At 48.2% G+C, this 17,433-nt stretch overlaps 1 protein-coding gene across 2 annotated transcripts in view; it reads left to right on the top strand.

The window, feature by feature from the left end:
• The window catches only part of SLC4A3 (solute carrier family 4 member 3), a 513,414-nt gene that overhangs the window by 39,196 nt on the left and 456,785 nt on the right, over positions 1–17,433 (top strand). For both annotated transcript variants that reach the window (XM_078679131.1, XM_078679132.1), the window contains exons 2-3: positions 3,417–3,685; positions 14,185–14,306. In XM_078679131.1, coding sequence (XP_078535257.1) covers positions 3,476–3,685; positions 14,185–14,306 — 332 coding nt within the window. In that variant the 5' untranslated portion in view covers positions 3,417–3,475. The remainder of the gene's footprint in view (positions 1–3,416; positions 3,686–14,184; positions 14,307–17,433) is intronic.

Genomic DNA, 17,433 nt, shown 5'->3' with positions numbered 1-17,433 from the left:
TATATATATATATATATAGTGCACAAAAAGAAGTTCACTGTGTAGAGAGTCCAGTGGACCCCCAATTGGCTCACAAAGGCTAAAGTACATCATACTAACGCTCTGTTTTGTGGTAGTGTGGGCGAGCAGTAATGCTTATCGGAGGGCAGTGCAGAGCATGTGATGTACTCACTGAGGCAATACATAAGACTTGGCATGAATGTGAAGTTATGCCCCACTTGTAAAGTTTGCTGAGGTTTTCCTAACTCTGCGCACCGTGTGGAGCGCGGAGTTCTGAAAAACTCCAATGTTAAGTTGGCGAGTAAGGATACTCTTACTCCAGACGACCTACCGCTGACGTTTCTTAATGTGGCGGTTGCACCAGGTCACTACCGCTCACGTTGAGAAACCTTCCGCTCATGTTGAGGAAGCTGTCACTCAAGTAGCACATCTACTCGAGCCGCAGAGAGAGCAGCGCCCTCTTGAGCAGCGTGTGGTGCCGTTCGCGTTGAATTTACAGTGTGGGGCAAACACCCGGCGCTAAAATTCAGCGTGAGCAGTGCGACTTATTGCACTCCGCCGCTTGCAGAATATTGCATCGCGTGGCAGAGTTTTTTGGGCACTTCACAGAGTTCTGCGTAGCGTAGCTCCTCCCGGGCCTAAATGAGACACACATTCAAAGAATACACCCGAGACCAAATTAGAAAAATAACACTTCTTTTTATATATGTTGTAAAACCAAAAAATGTGTTCAAAAGTAACTACAGTTTTTGTTATCAGTTTTTTCAGGTAAGAAAATGTTAAAAAAGTCAGGCGTCTTTACACACAATTCAGTCCTATGGAAGTAGAAGTCATATATGTGTAACTTTAAGTACAGTCAGTTTCAGGGTTTCACCTTCTGGGTTTCAGAGTTTTATGGGCCAAGGTCCAAAGCATTACCAGCCGTTCATCAGGACTGCTTGGGTTTCACCGGGAGCAGGGTGCTGCTGAGGTTGGTATCGGTGCGCTACGAAAAAGGGGTCTACCTGCAAACAGGCTGCACCGGGGGACTTAGGGACAAGTCAGAGAACTCCCAAATGAGAGCTTGGGCCGCAAGGGGTCTTAGAGCAAGGGGGCACAGCCGGTTCTTCAGTACCCAGACCGGGCAGCTCGAGTGCAGAGAGGTGAGCTCGGCCAGACTGGATGTGCAAAGTTGATCTTCGTGGTTGAGAGCAAAAGTTGGCAGGGGCAAAATCAGAACAGCTGGGCCACTCATGAAGTGGGTCTCAGTGATGCTGACATCGCTCAATGGCTGCTCGTTGTGGTTCAGTGGGAATCCGGACTGGACTCTCACTGTTGGTGTTTGGTGCAGGGCGTCCTGTACCCTGGGGATTGGCGCTGCACGGCTCCGGTGGGTCCTGGTGTCTTCACGCTCGGTGGGGAGACAGATCACGGGTACCTCTTCCTGGTCATCTGTGGTGGTGGTCGGTCTGGCAGGTGAGCTGCAAGGCGATGGACTGGACTCTGCTCTTTGGTGCCGTGGACTTTAGGGGAGGAGCTCCTCTACTCCAAGGGAAACTGTAGGCGATTCTCGAGGTGCTGGCAGGCTGCCCAAGGCTGTGGTTGTTCTCCAGTTTGCAGGACAAGTCACTCTGTTCCGGTTGTCGAGAAAGTTGCAGGCAGGCAGGATTTCACACCAAATAGTCCACGGCTCTTCTGATGTTCTCACCAGGCAGTGACTCTTCATCCTACTTTTATTGATCTGTTGAATCTGAGTTCTTGGGTTCAGTGGAGCCTCCTAAATACTCAATTTAGGGGGGCTAAGGGGAGTGACAGGTAGTAGCCAAAGGTGTCTACACCTTCTATATGACCACTTCCTGTGGGAAGTGGGCATAACCCTGACCCGAGGAGGCTAATTACATCCAAAACAAGGTGGAGGACTTTATTATTATTATTAAAAATATTTATAACGCGCACTATCACCATCGGTTTCTTGGCGCTCATTTGGCACCACTTTGTAATGGTGTTGTCCACGTCAGCTGGTCCACCTTAGGTGTGGTGCTGGCTTGGTGTGGGCACACCTCCTAATCTGACTCATTTTAAAAACCTGTCTTGCCACTAAAAAGTGGGGGCATCTCCACTATCTGGAGAGGCCAGGGTTGCATTACAAAGGCGGCAAGGCCTTTGAAGCTTCCCGCCCTGGAATGCAGATTCTGTTTGGATGAGGTGTAAACACCTCCACCCAGAGCCGGCTTTGTTCCAGGCTTCTGAGCGCAAAGGCTCTCACCTCAGGGGGCCAAAATCTGGACCGTGGTGGCTAGCTGGTCCAGACCAGTCAGTCAACACACTAGTAGTCAGAAGGTTTTGAGGGGACACTGCTAAAGTGCCCTTTCGGGCGCATTTATTAATAAATTCAACACTTGCATTAGTGTGGGTTTATTAAGACAAGATGTTTGGTACCAAACTTCTGGGGGTACAGTGAAGCCATCATGTAGCTAGGGCACTCCTGACCAGGCCATGTGCTTGGTACGGCTTCCCTGTGCACGTGTGATATCTAAGAATTGACTTGGATATCACAGGGCCACATCCACTCATGCAGATATGCCCACACAAGGGGTATAGTGCCTCCTGCCTTAGGGCTGTAAGGCCTGCTGTGGGGGTGATCTACCTGCACCACATGTAGTATTTTACCTGCATAGCACACAGGTGAGTGTGCCATGTCGACTCTTCCTTTTTCTCTGCACCAAAACACGCGGCCTGCAATAGCAGGTTGCACGAGCTTGGTGAGGGGTCCCTTGGGGTGGCACAGTTCATGCTGCAGCCCTTAGGGACACTTTAGTTCCACAGGCCTGGGTACCATTTAATAGGGACTTACATGGAGCCTAAAGGGGTTCCAATTGTGCAACAAGGGTACAGTTTAGGGAAAGAATACTGATGCTGGAGACCTGGTTAGCTGGAACCCAGCACACTCTCAGTCAAAGTTGTGTCAGATACCAGGCACAAGTGGGGAGGTTACTGCAACAAAAACAGTTTCCTGCAACCCCCAACATCTGTCCCTGTTTTGTGAAATATAATCTTAAAGTTTTTTGTGTTCCTCACTCTCTGCTGATTTTCTCTCAACGATGTTCCTTCCTCACTGCATGTCTGGACCTCTGTATTTAACACTCACTGTGTCTGTTGTGTTTAAACCTGAGTTATTCAAATGCTTAACCATATCTTTCTCTCCTCTTCTTCTGTGTTTCCAAGTCTAAATTACATTTAATTGTTTCTACACAATATATGTTGTGGTTACTTCCCCACTGTACTGATACCCTTGGGGTCTTTAAATGCTGCCACCCATCCCCCTTAATGCCCCCCTTTTAGATGATGTAACTTCCTGTTTGTGCCAATGCCGCAGGTGATGTACCTAGTCTGGGCCTTCATCTCTTGCGCCTCACCTGCCCCCTCTTCTTCTTCAGGTCACCGGCACACCTCCCACCACATCCACCACCCCCTGTCCTCCCACCTGCCGGCTTCCATGAAGTTCAGGAGGAAAGCGCCTCGACGCGAGGAGATCCGCAAGAAGAAGAAGAGAAAGAAAGAAAAGAGCGCACTGCCGTCCGTGGGCTCCACGCCAAGCATCCGGGAAGAGAACGAGGAGGAGGAGGAAGAGGAGGATGGAGTGTCCGAAGCGGAGACACCAGAATACGTGGCGACCCCAGAGGAAGAAGTCCCCGCTAAACCAATGGTGGGTCCACTCTGGATACAGGGGAGTCAGCTGACCAGAGGACTTGCACATATCCCACCAGTGGGGGGCAGTTTGTTCACCAGAGGAAGAGAGCATGGAGGGGTGTGGGGGGGACACGCAAGTGGGGTCCAAGAGTGGAGCGTGACGTTGTTTACCATTGGAGATGTTTGGGCAAAGAGATGATAGTGCGGTAACAAGAGCGTTGGTGCACGATCAGAGCTCACGATGAAGGTGTACCTTAGGCACTGCCAGGAGATGACCCTACCAGTACATCCAGGACATCTCAAAGGTCATGCAGCCTCTCATACAAGGAGTTAAGAGGGACATGGGCAAGGAGGTTGTGAGTACTAACCTTTGGCCCGATTCACAGAATGAACTTAAGACTCAATCCTAAACTTATTACTATTTTGATATTCACAGAATGCACTTACTACTTTTGGTATTCACAGAAGTTAGGATTTTGTCTTCAGTTTGTCTTAAGACAAACTTAAGACAGACTTAAGACAGACTTAAGACAAAATCCTAACTTAAGTCTGCCTTAAGCCTGTCTTAAGTCTGTCTTAAGTTTGTCTTAAGACAGACTTAAGACAAAATCCTAACTTCTGTGAATACCAAAAGTAGTAGGTGCATTCTGTGAATACCAAAAGTAGTAGGTGCATTCTGTGAATACCAAAAGTAGTAGGTGCATTCTGTGAATACCAAAAGTAGTAGGTGCATTCTGTGAATACCAAAATAGTAGTAAGTTTAGGATTGAGTCTTAAGTTCATTCTGTGAATCGGGCCCTCGAGAGGGATTGCTTCATGGACATACATGTTGATTGTTGTTGGTTTTGGCAGCTGGCATGTGGGATCTAGTGGTACATCACTGGGAGCACTGGTATGCAGAGGTGGCATGTATGTGCTGAAGGAGTTTAGTTGCAGGATTGCAGGCGTTAAGTGTTTGATGGGTGTGACGTTTCATACTGAGAGCCTCCAGATGCTGCAGATGTTGGGTAAGAGATGGGGAAGGATGTACAGGAAGAGGTTTGTTGTACTCTTTACAGAACCTGCCATATGAAGGTTGTGTTCCTGAACCACAACATATGCTTGTGTGTAGTCCTTACTGTTAACGGGCAACCACACAAGTAACCAAAAAAATAATGAATTCCCTACCGTATTTAATGATCATTTAGAGTTGTGTTAGAAGCAGTTGGACAATGTTATCCAACAAAAACCACAGCTATTGTGCAATAGTGTCAAAAACACAACATCTAAAAAGCATTGAAATTTGCCAGCTAAGGAGGTTAAACAGTCCCAGCTACCGCCCGACGTAGACTGCTCATGACGTCACTACCTGCTATTTGTTGGGAATTGGGTTACTGGTTGAGGGGGGTGAAACCCTACTCAAGCAGCAAGCACAGATCTTGTCAGGGTGAAGTCACAAGCAAACCCCAATTAACCTGTGTGTAACCGTCTGATAGCTTGGTACGAATCAGTCAGGTGTAACTCAGAGGTAATGTGTAAAGTGTGTATGCAGCACTTCAGACAGTAATTACATGAAAACACAACACCCCAAAACAACAAAAATCCAATCAGTAGAACTGGAGCTGAGCAATTTTAAAGTTTTAAGTGTAAATAGTGCCTAGAGGCACAAAGTGCCAACTGCAGTTATCTGGTCATGCCAGACAGTGACAAATTCACAAGTTCAGGCCGACCGCGATGGAGCATGGGCCGGACACAGGTACCCAGTTAGGCCCGCTGAACAAAGTACCTTAAATCCTGGTTGCGGAGCGTTGCAAGATCTGGTATCGAGGATGCGCCACTCGATGGCAGTTCCAGGGAGCTGTGGGGTCGCAATGCAGAGTCCTGCGGTGTCGAGAATGTCGTCGACATGGGGCTTGCGATGTGAAGTCCATCGTTGAGGATATCTTGCGCAGCGGTGGTTCGGAAAAAGCTGTGGGGATGAAATTCGAAGTCCTGCATCATTGTCCAAGATGGCGTCGATGAGGGGCTTGCGATGGGAAGGCCTGTGTCGAGGAGGCACCGTGCAGCGGCGGGTCCAAGGAATCTGCGGCTGCGATGCGCGGTCCTGCATCAGGGATACGTTGTGCAGCGGCGGTTCTGGAGTGGAGCCGTGAGGAAATGCATCACACTGCGTCATTTCTGCCCACAGGACCACAGCTGTGCTGGCAGAGCACCTTCAGGCCCACTTCTAAGGGTCTAGGACTTGTGTGGTACCACTTGGGGGGCAAGACTTACAGCAGACAGAGTCCAGGGGCCGGGTTCAAGGTTGAGTGAGCCTTTTCTGTCCCTGAGGCTCTGATCAGGACGCCAGCCAACTAGCCCACGGAATCCCTCTCTTGTTCCTGGGATCAAGTTGCAGGTCCAGTCTTTCTTGCGGGGTAGCAGGGCAGCAGGGCATGAGGGCAAAAGAGTAGCAGTCTGTAGGAAAATGCCTCTTTTCACATGCGTAGCCTCCACTTTTTGCCTGATGCCTGATGTAATTTCGAACTGGAAGTGGACTGAGTCCCTGCTAGCCCGGTTCCCAGTGCCAGAACTCTTTCCCCAAATCTATACTATGATTTGCAGAACTTTGTTTACCCCTCTAGGTCCCTAGTGAAAGTTACCCCTGGTGCTGAGGGCATGGGTACTGAAGAGGGTCCTCTGGAGCTGCAGCACTGGTTGTGCCACCCCAGGGCCCCTTCACCAAGGCCGTGCTCTCTGCCATTGCAGGCTGTGCGTCTTGATGCAGAGAAATCCAGAGTCGACATGGCACAGCCCTGTGTGTCATGCTCCCCAGACACTGCTTAAGGTACAGGTAAGCCACCCCTACTGCAGGCCTTTAGCCATAAGACAGGGTTCACTACATTCTATGTACCAAAAGAGAGGTAATATCTGCTTTAACCTCTGCCTGCACTTTGGGGATTTCTCACACTCTCTACATCGTGTACTTCATTTTAGTGTACACTACAGAGAGGCAGTTTCCGACACAGTCCTTTTTGCCGACCAGCACAGCAGTCCTTCTGAGGCTTCCACAGGTCCAGGTGAACTGTAGAGTTGGCACTGAGGGCCCGTTATCTATACTTGGTGCCAGCTTTGAAGTAGGAGCAGGTCCTTGAGGATTCCATCCAAGTTCCTACCTACCTGCCTGGCCCCTGTTGTCTGGGGTCACAAAAGACTAGTGTAAAACCATTTGTGAGTGTGCTCCAGCAGAGGCTCAGTGATGTGCAAGTGTGGTAGGTGACCAGTCTCCCCTTCATCAAGTCAGAGATGGTCCATCTTGTCAACACCTATTCCCCCTTTGTCTCACTGTCTGGGAGCAATACACAGAGACCAACTGCGGGCTACAGCTAGCGATGGGCCCTAGGATACAGGCTGCAGACATCAAATGGTTGGGACAAGAAAATGCAAACTTTCTAAAAGTGACAGCTTCAGAATTGTGACTTAAAATCCAACTTTACCATTAAAGCGGGTTTTAAATTAAAAGTCTGCAGGCACCACATTCAACATTCTAACTTGCTCGCAATAGAAAGTTAGTACTTATTAAATGTAATAAGGTAAACCTTTGTTATCCTGTGAGAGATGTAGGCCTCACAGTAGTGAAAAACGAATTTAAGAGTTTCTCATTACCAAGATGCGTATTACTGAAAGGGTGACTTTCCCTGTTTGCGCCATGGTTCACCACTGAATTTATCATTGAATTGCTGGAAATTGCCATGATGCATAATTTCTTTATTTTTCAAGAATGTTTCTATTTGCAGACCAGGGGCGTAGCGATGGGGGCTACCTTCGCTCCGAATCTGGCTATAATTTACATGGATCACTTTGAACATCAGCATATCTTTTCAGCAACCAACCCATTCAAGGCCAATCTGCCCCTATGGGTCAGATATATTGACGACGTCCTTTGCATTTGGGAAGGAGACGGGGTTCAACTTCAAGTGTTCCATAACTGGCTAAACTCTAGGAACCCGTCTATCCAGTTCACGATGGAATCCAGTAAAGAAACTATACCCTTTTTGGACATTTCAATCTATGTGGAAACAGACCATTTGCAAACAACGTTGTTCAGGAAGCCAACCGAGCGTAATTCTTTATTACAATATCAGAGTCATCACCCAAGGGGCCTCAAGGATAACCTCCCAGTCGGGCAATTCTTCCGAATCAGGAGGAATTGCTCCACAAGAGCTGATTATTTCAAAGAGTCCGAGGTCTTGAGCGAACGCCTAATATCACGGGGGTACCCGACCAGGATGGTCAAACGAGCCAGAAAACGGGCGTGGTACAATCCCCGAGATTCTCTATTAAATCCAGAAAACCCATCACGTGCCTCAACTGACCGTGTCATTTGTGTTACAACTTTCTCTACGCGCAGCAACGACATAAAGAAGATTATTAACCAAAACTGGCCTTTGGTTGCTGATGTCATTAACCAAACAGAGCTGCCTCTCCACTCTTTTAAGAGAGCCAAAAACATAAGGGACATGGTGGTCCACTCATATTTGGAACCAGTGAGCCAACCAACTTTAACATCACTTTGGAACCTGCCCCCTGTAATTGGCCATTACAGATGCGGCGCTTGTACTGCTTGTGACACCACAATTCAGACCAAAACATTTGCCCACGAGGGACGAACATTTAACCTTAAACACTATACCAACTGTAACTCTACTGGAGTGATATATATCATTCGGTGCCCATGTAGACAATTATACGTAGGTCAAACGCAACAAAAAATAAAGTCTAGAATCTCTGCCCACTGCAGTAGATTAAGATGCAAAGTGGCGGGTGCACCCCTTGTAGACCACTGGCTGACAGCGGGTCACTTGGTCACAGACCTGCGATGGTTCGTTATTGAAAAGGTCACCCTTGGGAGAAGAGGCGGCAACCTCTTATCAATCCTGAACACACGTGAGTCCAAATGGATGTCACTCTTGGACTCCATCAAACATGGGTTGAATGAACAGGACAGTAGTTTAGCACAACTGGCAGCACTGGGTTAAAACTGTGGTCTTCTATAGCCACTAAATGTCCCCCATTGATCCAGCAAATCTGTTGACACCTGCGTTTCAGAGAAGTGCATGCGCATGGGGCGTTTATGATAGAATGTTTTGTAGCCCCATGATATCTGTCCAACTGGTTCTCATCCTCCTGTGTGAGAGATGCACCCGTTTTTAAAAAAAAAGTTTTGTTGAATTCGAATTTTTCCATCTGCTTGAATACAATTGTGTTAATTCAAAAAGTCTGCACATTTGTCCTATGACTATTTACTCGATTTCAGGTCTAGTTAATTGGTTTACATCCTCCTGTGTGAGAGATGCACCACTCATCGTGTTTTATAATCTGAGTCTTATAATCTGCTTTGAAAATTTCGAATTCTTTTCAATTTTGTATACATACTCGAGTCTAACAAATTGGTTTACATCCTCCTGCGTGAGAGATGCACCAGTGACTGTTTTTCCTAAATACTTTTTTCCTAAATACGTTTTTATTTCTGTGGCTTTATAAACTTGTGTAAATTAGTGGTGAACATTGCGTTTATACACTTGCCCCATGTCGGCCCTTATATCGCATCCAGAGGCTCGTTTTGCCTTTTGGAAGTAACTCTTCCAATTCTTTGAATCAGCATACATAGTTGGCCCCTCCCACAAACTCCGCATTGTGGTTCCTGCGGAGTTCACGACAAGACCGCTGCAGACGGCCCCGTTGTTCACTTTTGTGTGAGTAAACCTCAGACAGTGTGATTTTGAAAGTAGGGTCTAGGTCCTCGTGTAATCAATTGATTTATCCGCTTTAGGTCCAAAAGACACACGAGCGCTGAAAGTTACACCCCGCCTTTTGAGTCGATTGCTTCGAATCACCAGCTCCACGCCATTGACGCGCCGGAGTTTGAATAATTTACACAGACGGAGGTGCCCGCCACATTTCGCTGTGAGTAATTACCACCCATAGGGATTTCTTAAGACACATGATTCGAGTGTCTGGGGAATTGAATGTTTAATTTTACTGTTTTTCAGCGGGAAAAGCCCATTTATTTATTTACTGCTGGTCCTAAGGACACACAAACGCCATCTCGTTTTTCGAGCCAGATCTCTTAAAAAAAAAACCCCACTCCGCGCCTCTGCCGTGACGGAGGGCTTTTGAAGAATCCACATAGACGGCTCTGTCCGCCACTACTTTTTCTGTGAGTAATCGCCACCTGAATAAAAGGTTTTTTAAGACAGTAGATTCGCGTATCTAGTAAAATTGAGTATTTCATTTACTGTTTTCAGCTCGCTAAGGGTCACTCAAGTTGCAATTCCTTCCTCAAATGTGCCAAACCCGTTGATCTTTTGGCGGATTCTTTTTCAGAACTTGAAGGTACAACTCTAATAATTGGGAGTAATCCTTTAGTGGGTCTTTTTGGTAATAAGGCCCGGTCACCCATTCGGTTTGACGCCTTAAGCGCCATCAGAAGGTCCTAGTACCCTTATATATTTAATCGCTAGAATAGTTTGTTGACTTTTCCAATATGCAGATCTAACTGATTATTTATCTCCTCTTTAGTGGAGGCTTCCACCACAAGCGACAGACCACGACTCTTTAGCGTGGCGTCCCTTTCATGTACAGAGCCACCCCCTTCTGGCCGTACCCCATGGTAATTCAATTTGAACTTTTGTTTTTAACTCACTTCTTGGTATAGACAATAGGATGAATTGCCGTCCTTACCATGTACTAAAGTTACAATATTTTTTCTCACAGCCTGGCCCCCTCCTCCCCCCCCCCCCTGTGTGTGACGTCCTGATGAAAACCCTGTGAAAGGACTCTATTCAGCCTGATGTTAGGGGTCGAAACGTCGACTTTTCGTTGCTGATACTCCGGCACAACCACGATTAATCTAGTAATCAGATGAGTCTGGTGAATGTGATCATTTTGACAATGTTTTGATTTTGGCCTGATAATTTGGCCCTTGTATTGAAATCACTCTTACTTTGTCACTAAACTTGTAATAGTTTGGTTACCTTTTTATACTGTATCTACTCTCTATGTTCTAATCACTCTTTTGAGCACTCCTTTCCCTTGTTTCCTTTTCCCCCCCCTGGGGCTTGTTAAATATAAAATGTATGTATTGTTATTGTTACTGACAATCACGCAGTTTTTGGTAATAAATCATTATTACCTACCCAGATTTTTCTGAAATTTCTTTTGTTTATTTGCTTTTAACCATGTTCTAGTGTATGCTACTGGCAATATACCACCCTTACGGGGACCCTTCCTTATATGTACCACATGGTTCACCTTTAAGCAGGTGCGCTCTCAGCTGCTCTGGTGCGCTAGGTGCAAACAGGAAAAGTGCACCCTACTATGAAGAATGCACTGCGTTCAGTGCAGCGGCAAACTCGTGCTGCGCCCAGGGCAGCGTATTCAAGAGAAATGTGGAATAGCTGTTTAAAAGCTGCACCATGTTTCACAGTGCAGACAGCAAACCACCTGCACTTTCAAAAGGGATTAGAGATCCCATTGCCGATGTGTGTAGTGAGTGACTGCACCCACCTGCAGGGAGATGTGTGGGGCTCCATGGAACCTCCTTTTATCCCTTAAGAGGGCTGTCCTCAGGGGGCGCACTGACAGTTCACCACCTTTTGGTGGGGGACCGTATTTCGCCTCCTAAGGGCATGATTGCCTCGGCGCTGCATCGGTAATATGACGCGGGCACAGAGGCAAAGGGATTCCCTCCTTTACATGGGCCACTGAAGGAAGGCCCTTTCTATAATACCAAAGTGCCCCGGGGGCACGCAAAGAAGGCGCAAATGTCCCTTGCGCCCCCACGGCATTTTCTGTAATATGGCCACAGGCTATGTAAAAAAGTACATGTCCATCTTTTTAAATACACTGCACCCTGCCCTTGGGAATGTGTAGGGCCTACCCTAGGGGTGGTTTATATGTATAAAAAAGGAGGTTTGGCCCTTGTAAGGGATTTAGCTTAGCAGGTTGAAATAAAAGTTTCAAACTGCACACACACGCTGCAGTGGAAGGCCTGAGACATGTTTAAAAGGCTACTTAAGTGGGTGGTACAATCAGTTCTGCTTCCCACAAGGCACATTTAATTTAAAAATCCTGTGTACATTTACTACTACTTTACTAGAAATTTATCAGTAAATTAAACGTGCCAATTGAATGTAAGTCAATTCCACCATCTTCAAAGGAGAGACCACAAGCACTTTAGCACTGGTCAGCAGTGCCCAGAGTTCTAATAGCCCTAAGGCCCCAAAAATGAGATCAGTGAAAAGAAATGGAGGCGTAGGTCAAAAAGTTTGGAGTTTGGGGAAGACCTCCCTAAGGTTGACAGGTCTAACGCTATTTGTTTTAATACTGTACATTTTAGTGTGTCCTATCTTCAGTTGGAAACTGCACCTGGTCCCTGCTCCTTCCATACCCGCTGTGCAGGACTCTAGGCCCAGCAAAGTGACTTGGATAAATGGTGTACCTTTGTGCCCAAGCCATGCATGCAGTGCCCCGGTTACCCTACAGAGACCTTTATCCGTTGACTTTGGCCTTATCCAGTGGATCCTGGAAGCATGACGTGGTCATCGGCCCTGCCCTGCACTCTATCCATCTGTGCCCATTGAGTTCACCCTTAGGTATATCCTCTGGCTGTGCGCATCAGGCATCAGGGCATAGGCATGGTATTTGAACCCTTGCATCAAGTGTCCCCATCATCAGAGAAAAGACACTAAGCACAGCCTTTGGCTGTATGCAGCAGCTGCTGTGCACAGCCCGCTTATCAGCCATGCCCCAAATCCAGTCCCAACTGTGCATGGGTTAGGTCCATGGCTTGTACCCTGCCTTTTCATACATCCCCTGCTGATTTGTCATGCACTGACCCGACTGCGCATGGTCTCAGCCATGCACAGCACACTGGATACGTGCGCAGGTCTTAGTCACTTTGGCCCCCACCCCACTATGCACTGTCTCAGCCATGTTGGGGGTGTCCTTTGGTCATGCCCAGGTCGCAGTCTCTGTGGACCCTACCACACCGTGCATGGTCTCAACACTGATGGGTCTAACCTCCGGCCATGCCCTGGTCCCAGTCTGTATGGCCAATACCCGACTATGCACTGTCTCAATCATGATGCGCGTGCCGTTTGGCCATGCCCAGTTTCCTGTCTCTGTGGCCTTTACCCCACGTGCGCAGTCTCAGCCATGATGTGTGTGCCCTTTGGCCATGCCCAGGTCCCGGTCCCTTTGGATCCTACCCGACTAAGTTTGGTCTCAGTCATGATGCACGAGCCCTTTGGTGATGCCCAGGTCCCAGTCTCTATGGCCTCTACCGCACTTTGCACCGTCTCCAGCTTTGAAGAAAGGTCATTGGACAGAGGGAAACACTTTAACTATGTACTTTGGCCAGCTCTTGTGCCTTTAGCTTATGCACAGATCCTGTCGCCTCTGGTCAGTCTTTGTCCCCCTGGACCCAGCAGTAGGACTACGAACAGCAATAACCACAATATATTTTCCAACACCCCTATGACTGTCAAACAGCTGCTGCGTCCCCAGCTCTCTTGAGCCGCTACAACTCCCCGTCATTGAACAGCTTGAAGCTCTCAGTTGCTCTGGTGTCCCCAGGCTGGAGCTGCTGATCTCTGGTTCTAGGGCGGTGGGTGCAAGGAGGGGAGGCCTGGTGCTTCCTGCGTCCTTGAGAGTGGCCATAAATTGAGGTTTGAAGCTCCTTTCGGATTCTTGGGTAAAGCTTAAAAATGACTTTGATGTGGTGGCCACCGTGAGCAGCGACCTATGCACGGCGTGAGAGGCTGCCAACCTTTGTAGGGTCATGAGCGTGTCCTTGTGATGATCCCCAGGAGTTGTGGCCTGTGTGTGGTATGAGCGGCTGCCAACTTTTTGAGTCATGAGCTTGTCCTTGTGGTAGCCACTGTGAGCGGCGACCTATGTGCGGTGTGAGAGGCTGCCAATCTATTTGAGATGATTTGCATGTCCTTGTGGGGGCTAACGTCAGCAGGGATCTCTGTGTGTTGCGGGAGCCTGCCAGCCTTCATAGGGTCTTGAGCATGTCCCTATGGTGGCCATTATGAGCGGTGACCTGTACGCGGTGTGAGAGGCTGACAACCTTTGTAGGGTCACCAGCCTGTCCTTGTGTTGACCATCGTGAGTGGTGACCTCTGTGTGGTGTGGGAGGCTGCCAATCTATGTAGGGTCATGAGTGTGTCCTTGTGGTGGCCACCGTGAGTGGTGACCTGTGTGTGGTGTGAGAGGCTGCCAACCTTTGTAAGGTCATGAGGGTGTCCGTGTGGTGAACACTGTTGGGTTGCACGCACTGGTGTTGACATTCATGAGTGCAGATGATGCTGGGTGAGCTGTATGGTGTAGGCTTGGGTAAACGACGTGACGTCATGTGCATTAGTTGGGCAAGTCTTGGTTTCTCAATGAAGTGACTCTTGTGTACTCAAAGCGCTAGGCTGGGAGCAAGAGAGGTGGGTTCTCCAGCAGGGCGGTTTTCATCTAACTGGTTCTTCTTGGATCCTCTAGTTTTCCATTGGAAGTGACGAAGAGTCGTTGACGTTCCCACCGTCGGAGAGTCTTCATCGGCCAGAATGTGAGACTTCGGAACATCCACCAGTTCATTCCAGTCCACAGGACCCTGAAGGAAGGTATGCTCTTCATCCCTCTCCCACCCGCAGCCTGAAGCTGGTCTGCAGTCAGACTGGTCAAGCATTGAGTGAGTGAGTGAGTGAGTGAGTGAGTGAGTGAGTGAGTGGGTGAGTTGGTGGGTGAGTGAGTGAGAGAGTGAGTGAGTGGGTGAGTGGGTGAGTGAGTGAGTGAGTGGGTGAGTTGGTGGGTGAGTGGGTGAGTGGGTGAGTGAGTGAGTGAGTGGGTGAGTTGGTGGGTGAGTGGGTGAGTGGGTGAGTGAGTGAGTGAGTGGGTGAGTTGGTGGGTGAGTGAGTGAGTGAGTGAGTGAGTGGGTGAGTTGGTGGGTGAGTGAGTGAGTGAGTGGGTGAGTTGGTGGGTGAGTGAGTGGGGCTCAACCATTAGAAGACGGTGAGCAGCACACAACAGTGCCAACAGTGCCAGCCGCGTGTGTGCAGGGGCCCAGTGTTCATCCTAGGTGATCTGTGAATAGTCATTTGACTTAAATCAATTAAAGAAAAAGTGTCCATATCAGCAAAATAATTTAAATAAAAAATTTGAATACATTGAACTCTTTATCAGATAGTGGCAATTGTGTTAAATTCAAAGTTATGAGGTCCCCAGAAATGTAAAAACAGCCAGGTCCACACTGTTGATATAAAATGTTCTAAGGTTCTGTTCACAGCAATGAATCTTGATCTATATCTGGGTTTGCGCATACATACACAGATGCATACATGCACATTTACATACACATATACATACATACATAGAAACATTCATGCATGCATACCTACAAATATGCATACATACAAACATGCATGCATACAAACATGCATGCATACATGTACACATACATGCATGAATACATGCACACATACATCTATACATATACATGCACACATGCATGCATACATACACATATGCATACATACATATATACATACATACATACCATGCGCACTTACATACATGCATACATACATACACACATGCATACATGCACATTTACATACATGCATGCATGCACACATACATACACATATACATACATACATTCATGCATGCATACCTACAAATATGCATACATACAAATATGCATGCATACATGTACACAAACATATATACATACATACATACCATGCGCACTTACATACATGCATACATACATACCCACATACATACTGTTGGACCAGATACTTGTCAGAAGGGATTTCCCTAATTTGTTTGCCTTTTCCGCCTGGGTTTTGCTGATTCTCTTGTGTGGCCTCCAGGCACTTTCCCACTGTAAATACACAGTGATAGTGCAAGCACCCTTCCTACCCGTGTTGGGAAGTGGATCTGACTCAATGTTCTGAAACATGTGCCAGTCTGTCACTGCCGACCGTTGGATGCGCACTGGCATCTAATGTGATGAAGCTCCTGAGCAGCCTGCCATTTCAGTCCGCCAAAGGTGCACACCCGTACCGCTGGCGCACGTGATTGCATGTGTAAATGTAAATGTAAAATGTAAATGTTGTACTTGTAAAGCGCACGGCTGCCCACGCGACAAGGCGTCCCGGCGCTGCACTCATACCGCTGTGGAAGCCTTCCTGTCTTTTCCCTGTGAAATGTCCACTCCTGGGCACCCCCAGGGTGAAGCCAGGCATCCAAGCGCTGTTGGGGCCGTTGTGGAGATTAAGCAAGCTATTGCCCAGAGTCACAGAGTGGGACCCATGATTAGAACAGGCACCGAGGCGAGAATTATCAGGTCCGGGCAGATTAAGTCCAAGAACCGCCGCGTCGGGAATTGAACCCTGGTCCCGGGCTAGACCTCTGCATCAGGGTCTGCCGCTCTAACCATTGAGCCACGCTTCTCCACAAGATGTGCCGCCTGCCATCACATTGACACGTGTATTGGTAAACAAGTGTCTAGTCTAGAGTGGGTGCACTTGTACCCCTGGTGCTGGGTGCTATGTGTCCAACCTTCCATCGCAGCTCTGGTGAACACCAAGAGAAAAAGTGGGAAGTGCTCCTGCCATGTCTGTATGCTGGGTCTGGTGGCTCAGTGGACTAATCCATCCACTGTAGGGGCCTGTGTACGACCTCATGGTCACAGCTTCTAATCCCAGTGGGTCCACTCAGCCTTTCATCCATCTGAGGTCGATAAAATGAGTACCATTGAGTTGGGTAACAATATACATCTGTTATTCAGCGCCTTGAGACCTTTAGGTGATATGTGAGAAGTGTGGCTCAATGGGTAGAGCGGCAGACCCTGATGCAGAGGTCTAGCCCGGGACCAGGGTTCAATTCCCCGCCTCGGCGGGTCTTGGGCTCAAAAATTCCACGGACCTGATAATTCTCGCCTCTGTGCCTATTCCAATCATGGAGTCCCACTCTGCAACTCTGGGCAATAGCTTGCTTAATCTCCACAACGGCCCCCACAACGCTAAGGATGCCTGGCCTCCACCTTGGGGGTGCCCAGGAGTGGACACCTCACAGGGAAAGCCAGGATGGGTTCCACAGCGGTATTCGTACAAGCGCCTTGAGACCCTTGCGGGTGAGTAGTGCGCTATACAAGTATCAATTTACATTTACATTTACAAATGTACATGTTATGTTGTTTGCCTATCGGGAGGTCCCTCAGAAGGGAGTTGGGTTTAATAACTTTGAACTCCTGATTGGGCACCCGGTCAGTAACCTCTGAGTTTGGTCAAGGAAGGCTGGGAGCAGTCTCCCAAGAGAACTCCCTGGGTTGTACTAAGCTACATGCTGGCCTTCTGGAGCCAAACGGCCAGGTTGTGGAAGCAAGCCTCCCACAATGTCATGTGGTCCCTCATGAAGGAGTGGTACGACAAGAACGCCCATGCCCTCACCACATCTTCAACAAAGCCAACACCATCATCGCTCCCCACCTACGGAACGTCATAAACAACTCCCTCGCGTCCACCACGTTCCCAGCGAGCTGGAAACACGCAGAGATCAACGCCCTACTGAAGACACCCACAGCAGATCCCAAAGACCTCAAAAACTTCCACCCCATCTCTTTTCTCCCCTTCCCGGCGAAAGTGATCGAGAAGATCGTCAATAAGCAGCTGAACACATTCCTCGAAGCCAATGGATCCCTCGACCCATCCCAGTCCGGATTTCAAGCCACTCACAGCACCGAGA

The sequence above is a fragment of the Lissotriton helveticus genome, chromosome 3_1, assembly GCF_964261635.1.
Source record: "Lissotriton helveticus chromosome 3_1, aLisHel1.1, whole genome shotgun sequence".
In the NCBI taxonomy this organism is placed as follows: domain Eukaryota; kingdom Metazoa; phylum Chordata; class Amphibia; order Caudata; family Salamandridae; genus Lissotriton; species Lissotriton helveticus.
The sequence above is the reverse complement of the archived record's forward strand: the minus strand, read 5'-3'. Positions and strand labels throughout refer to the sequence as shown.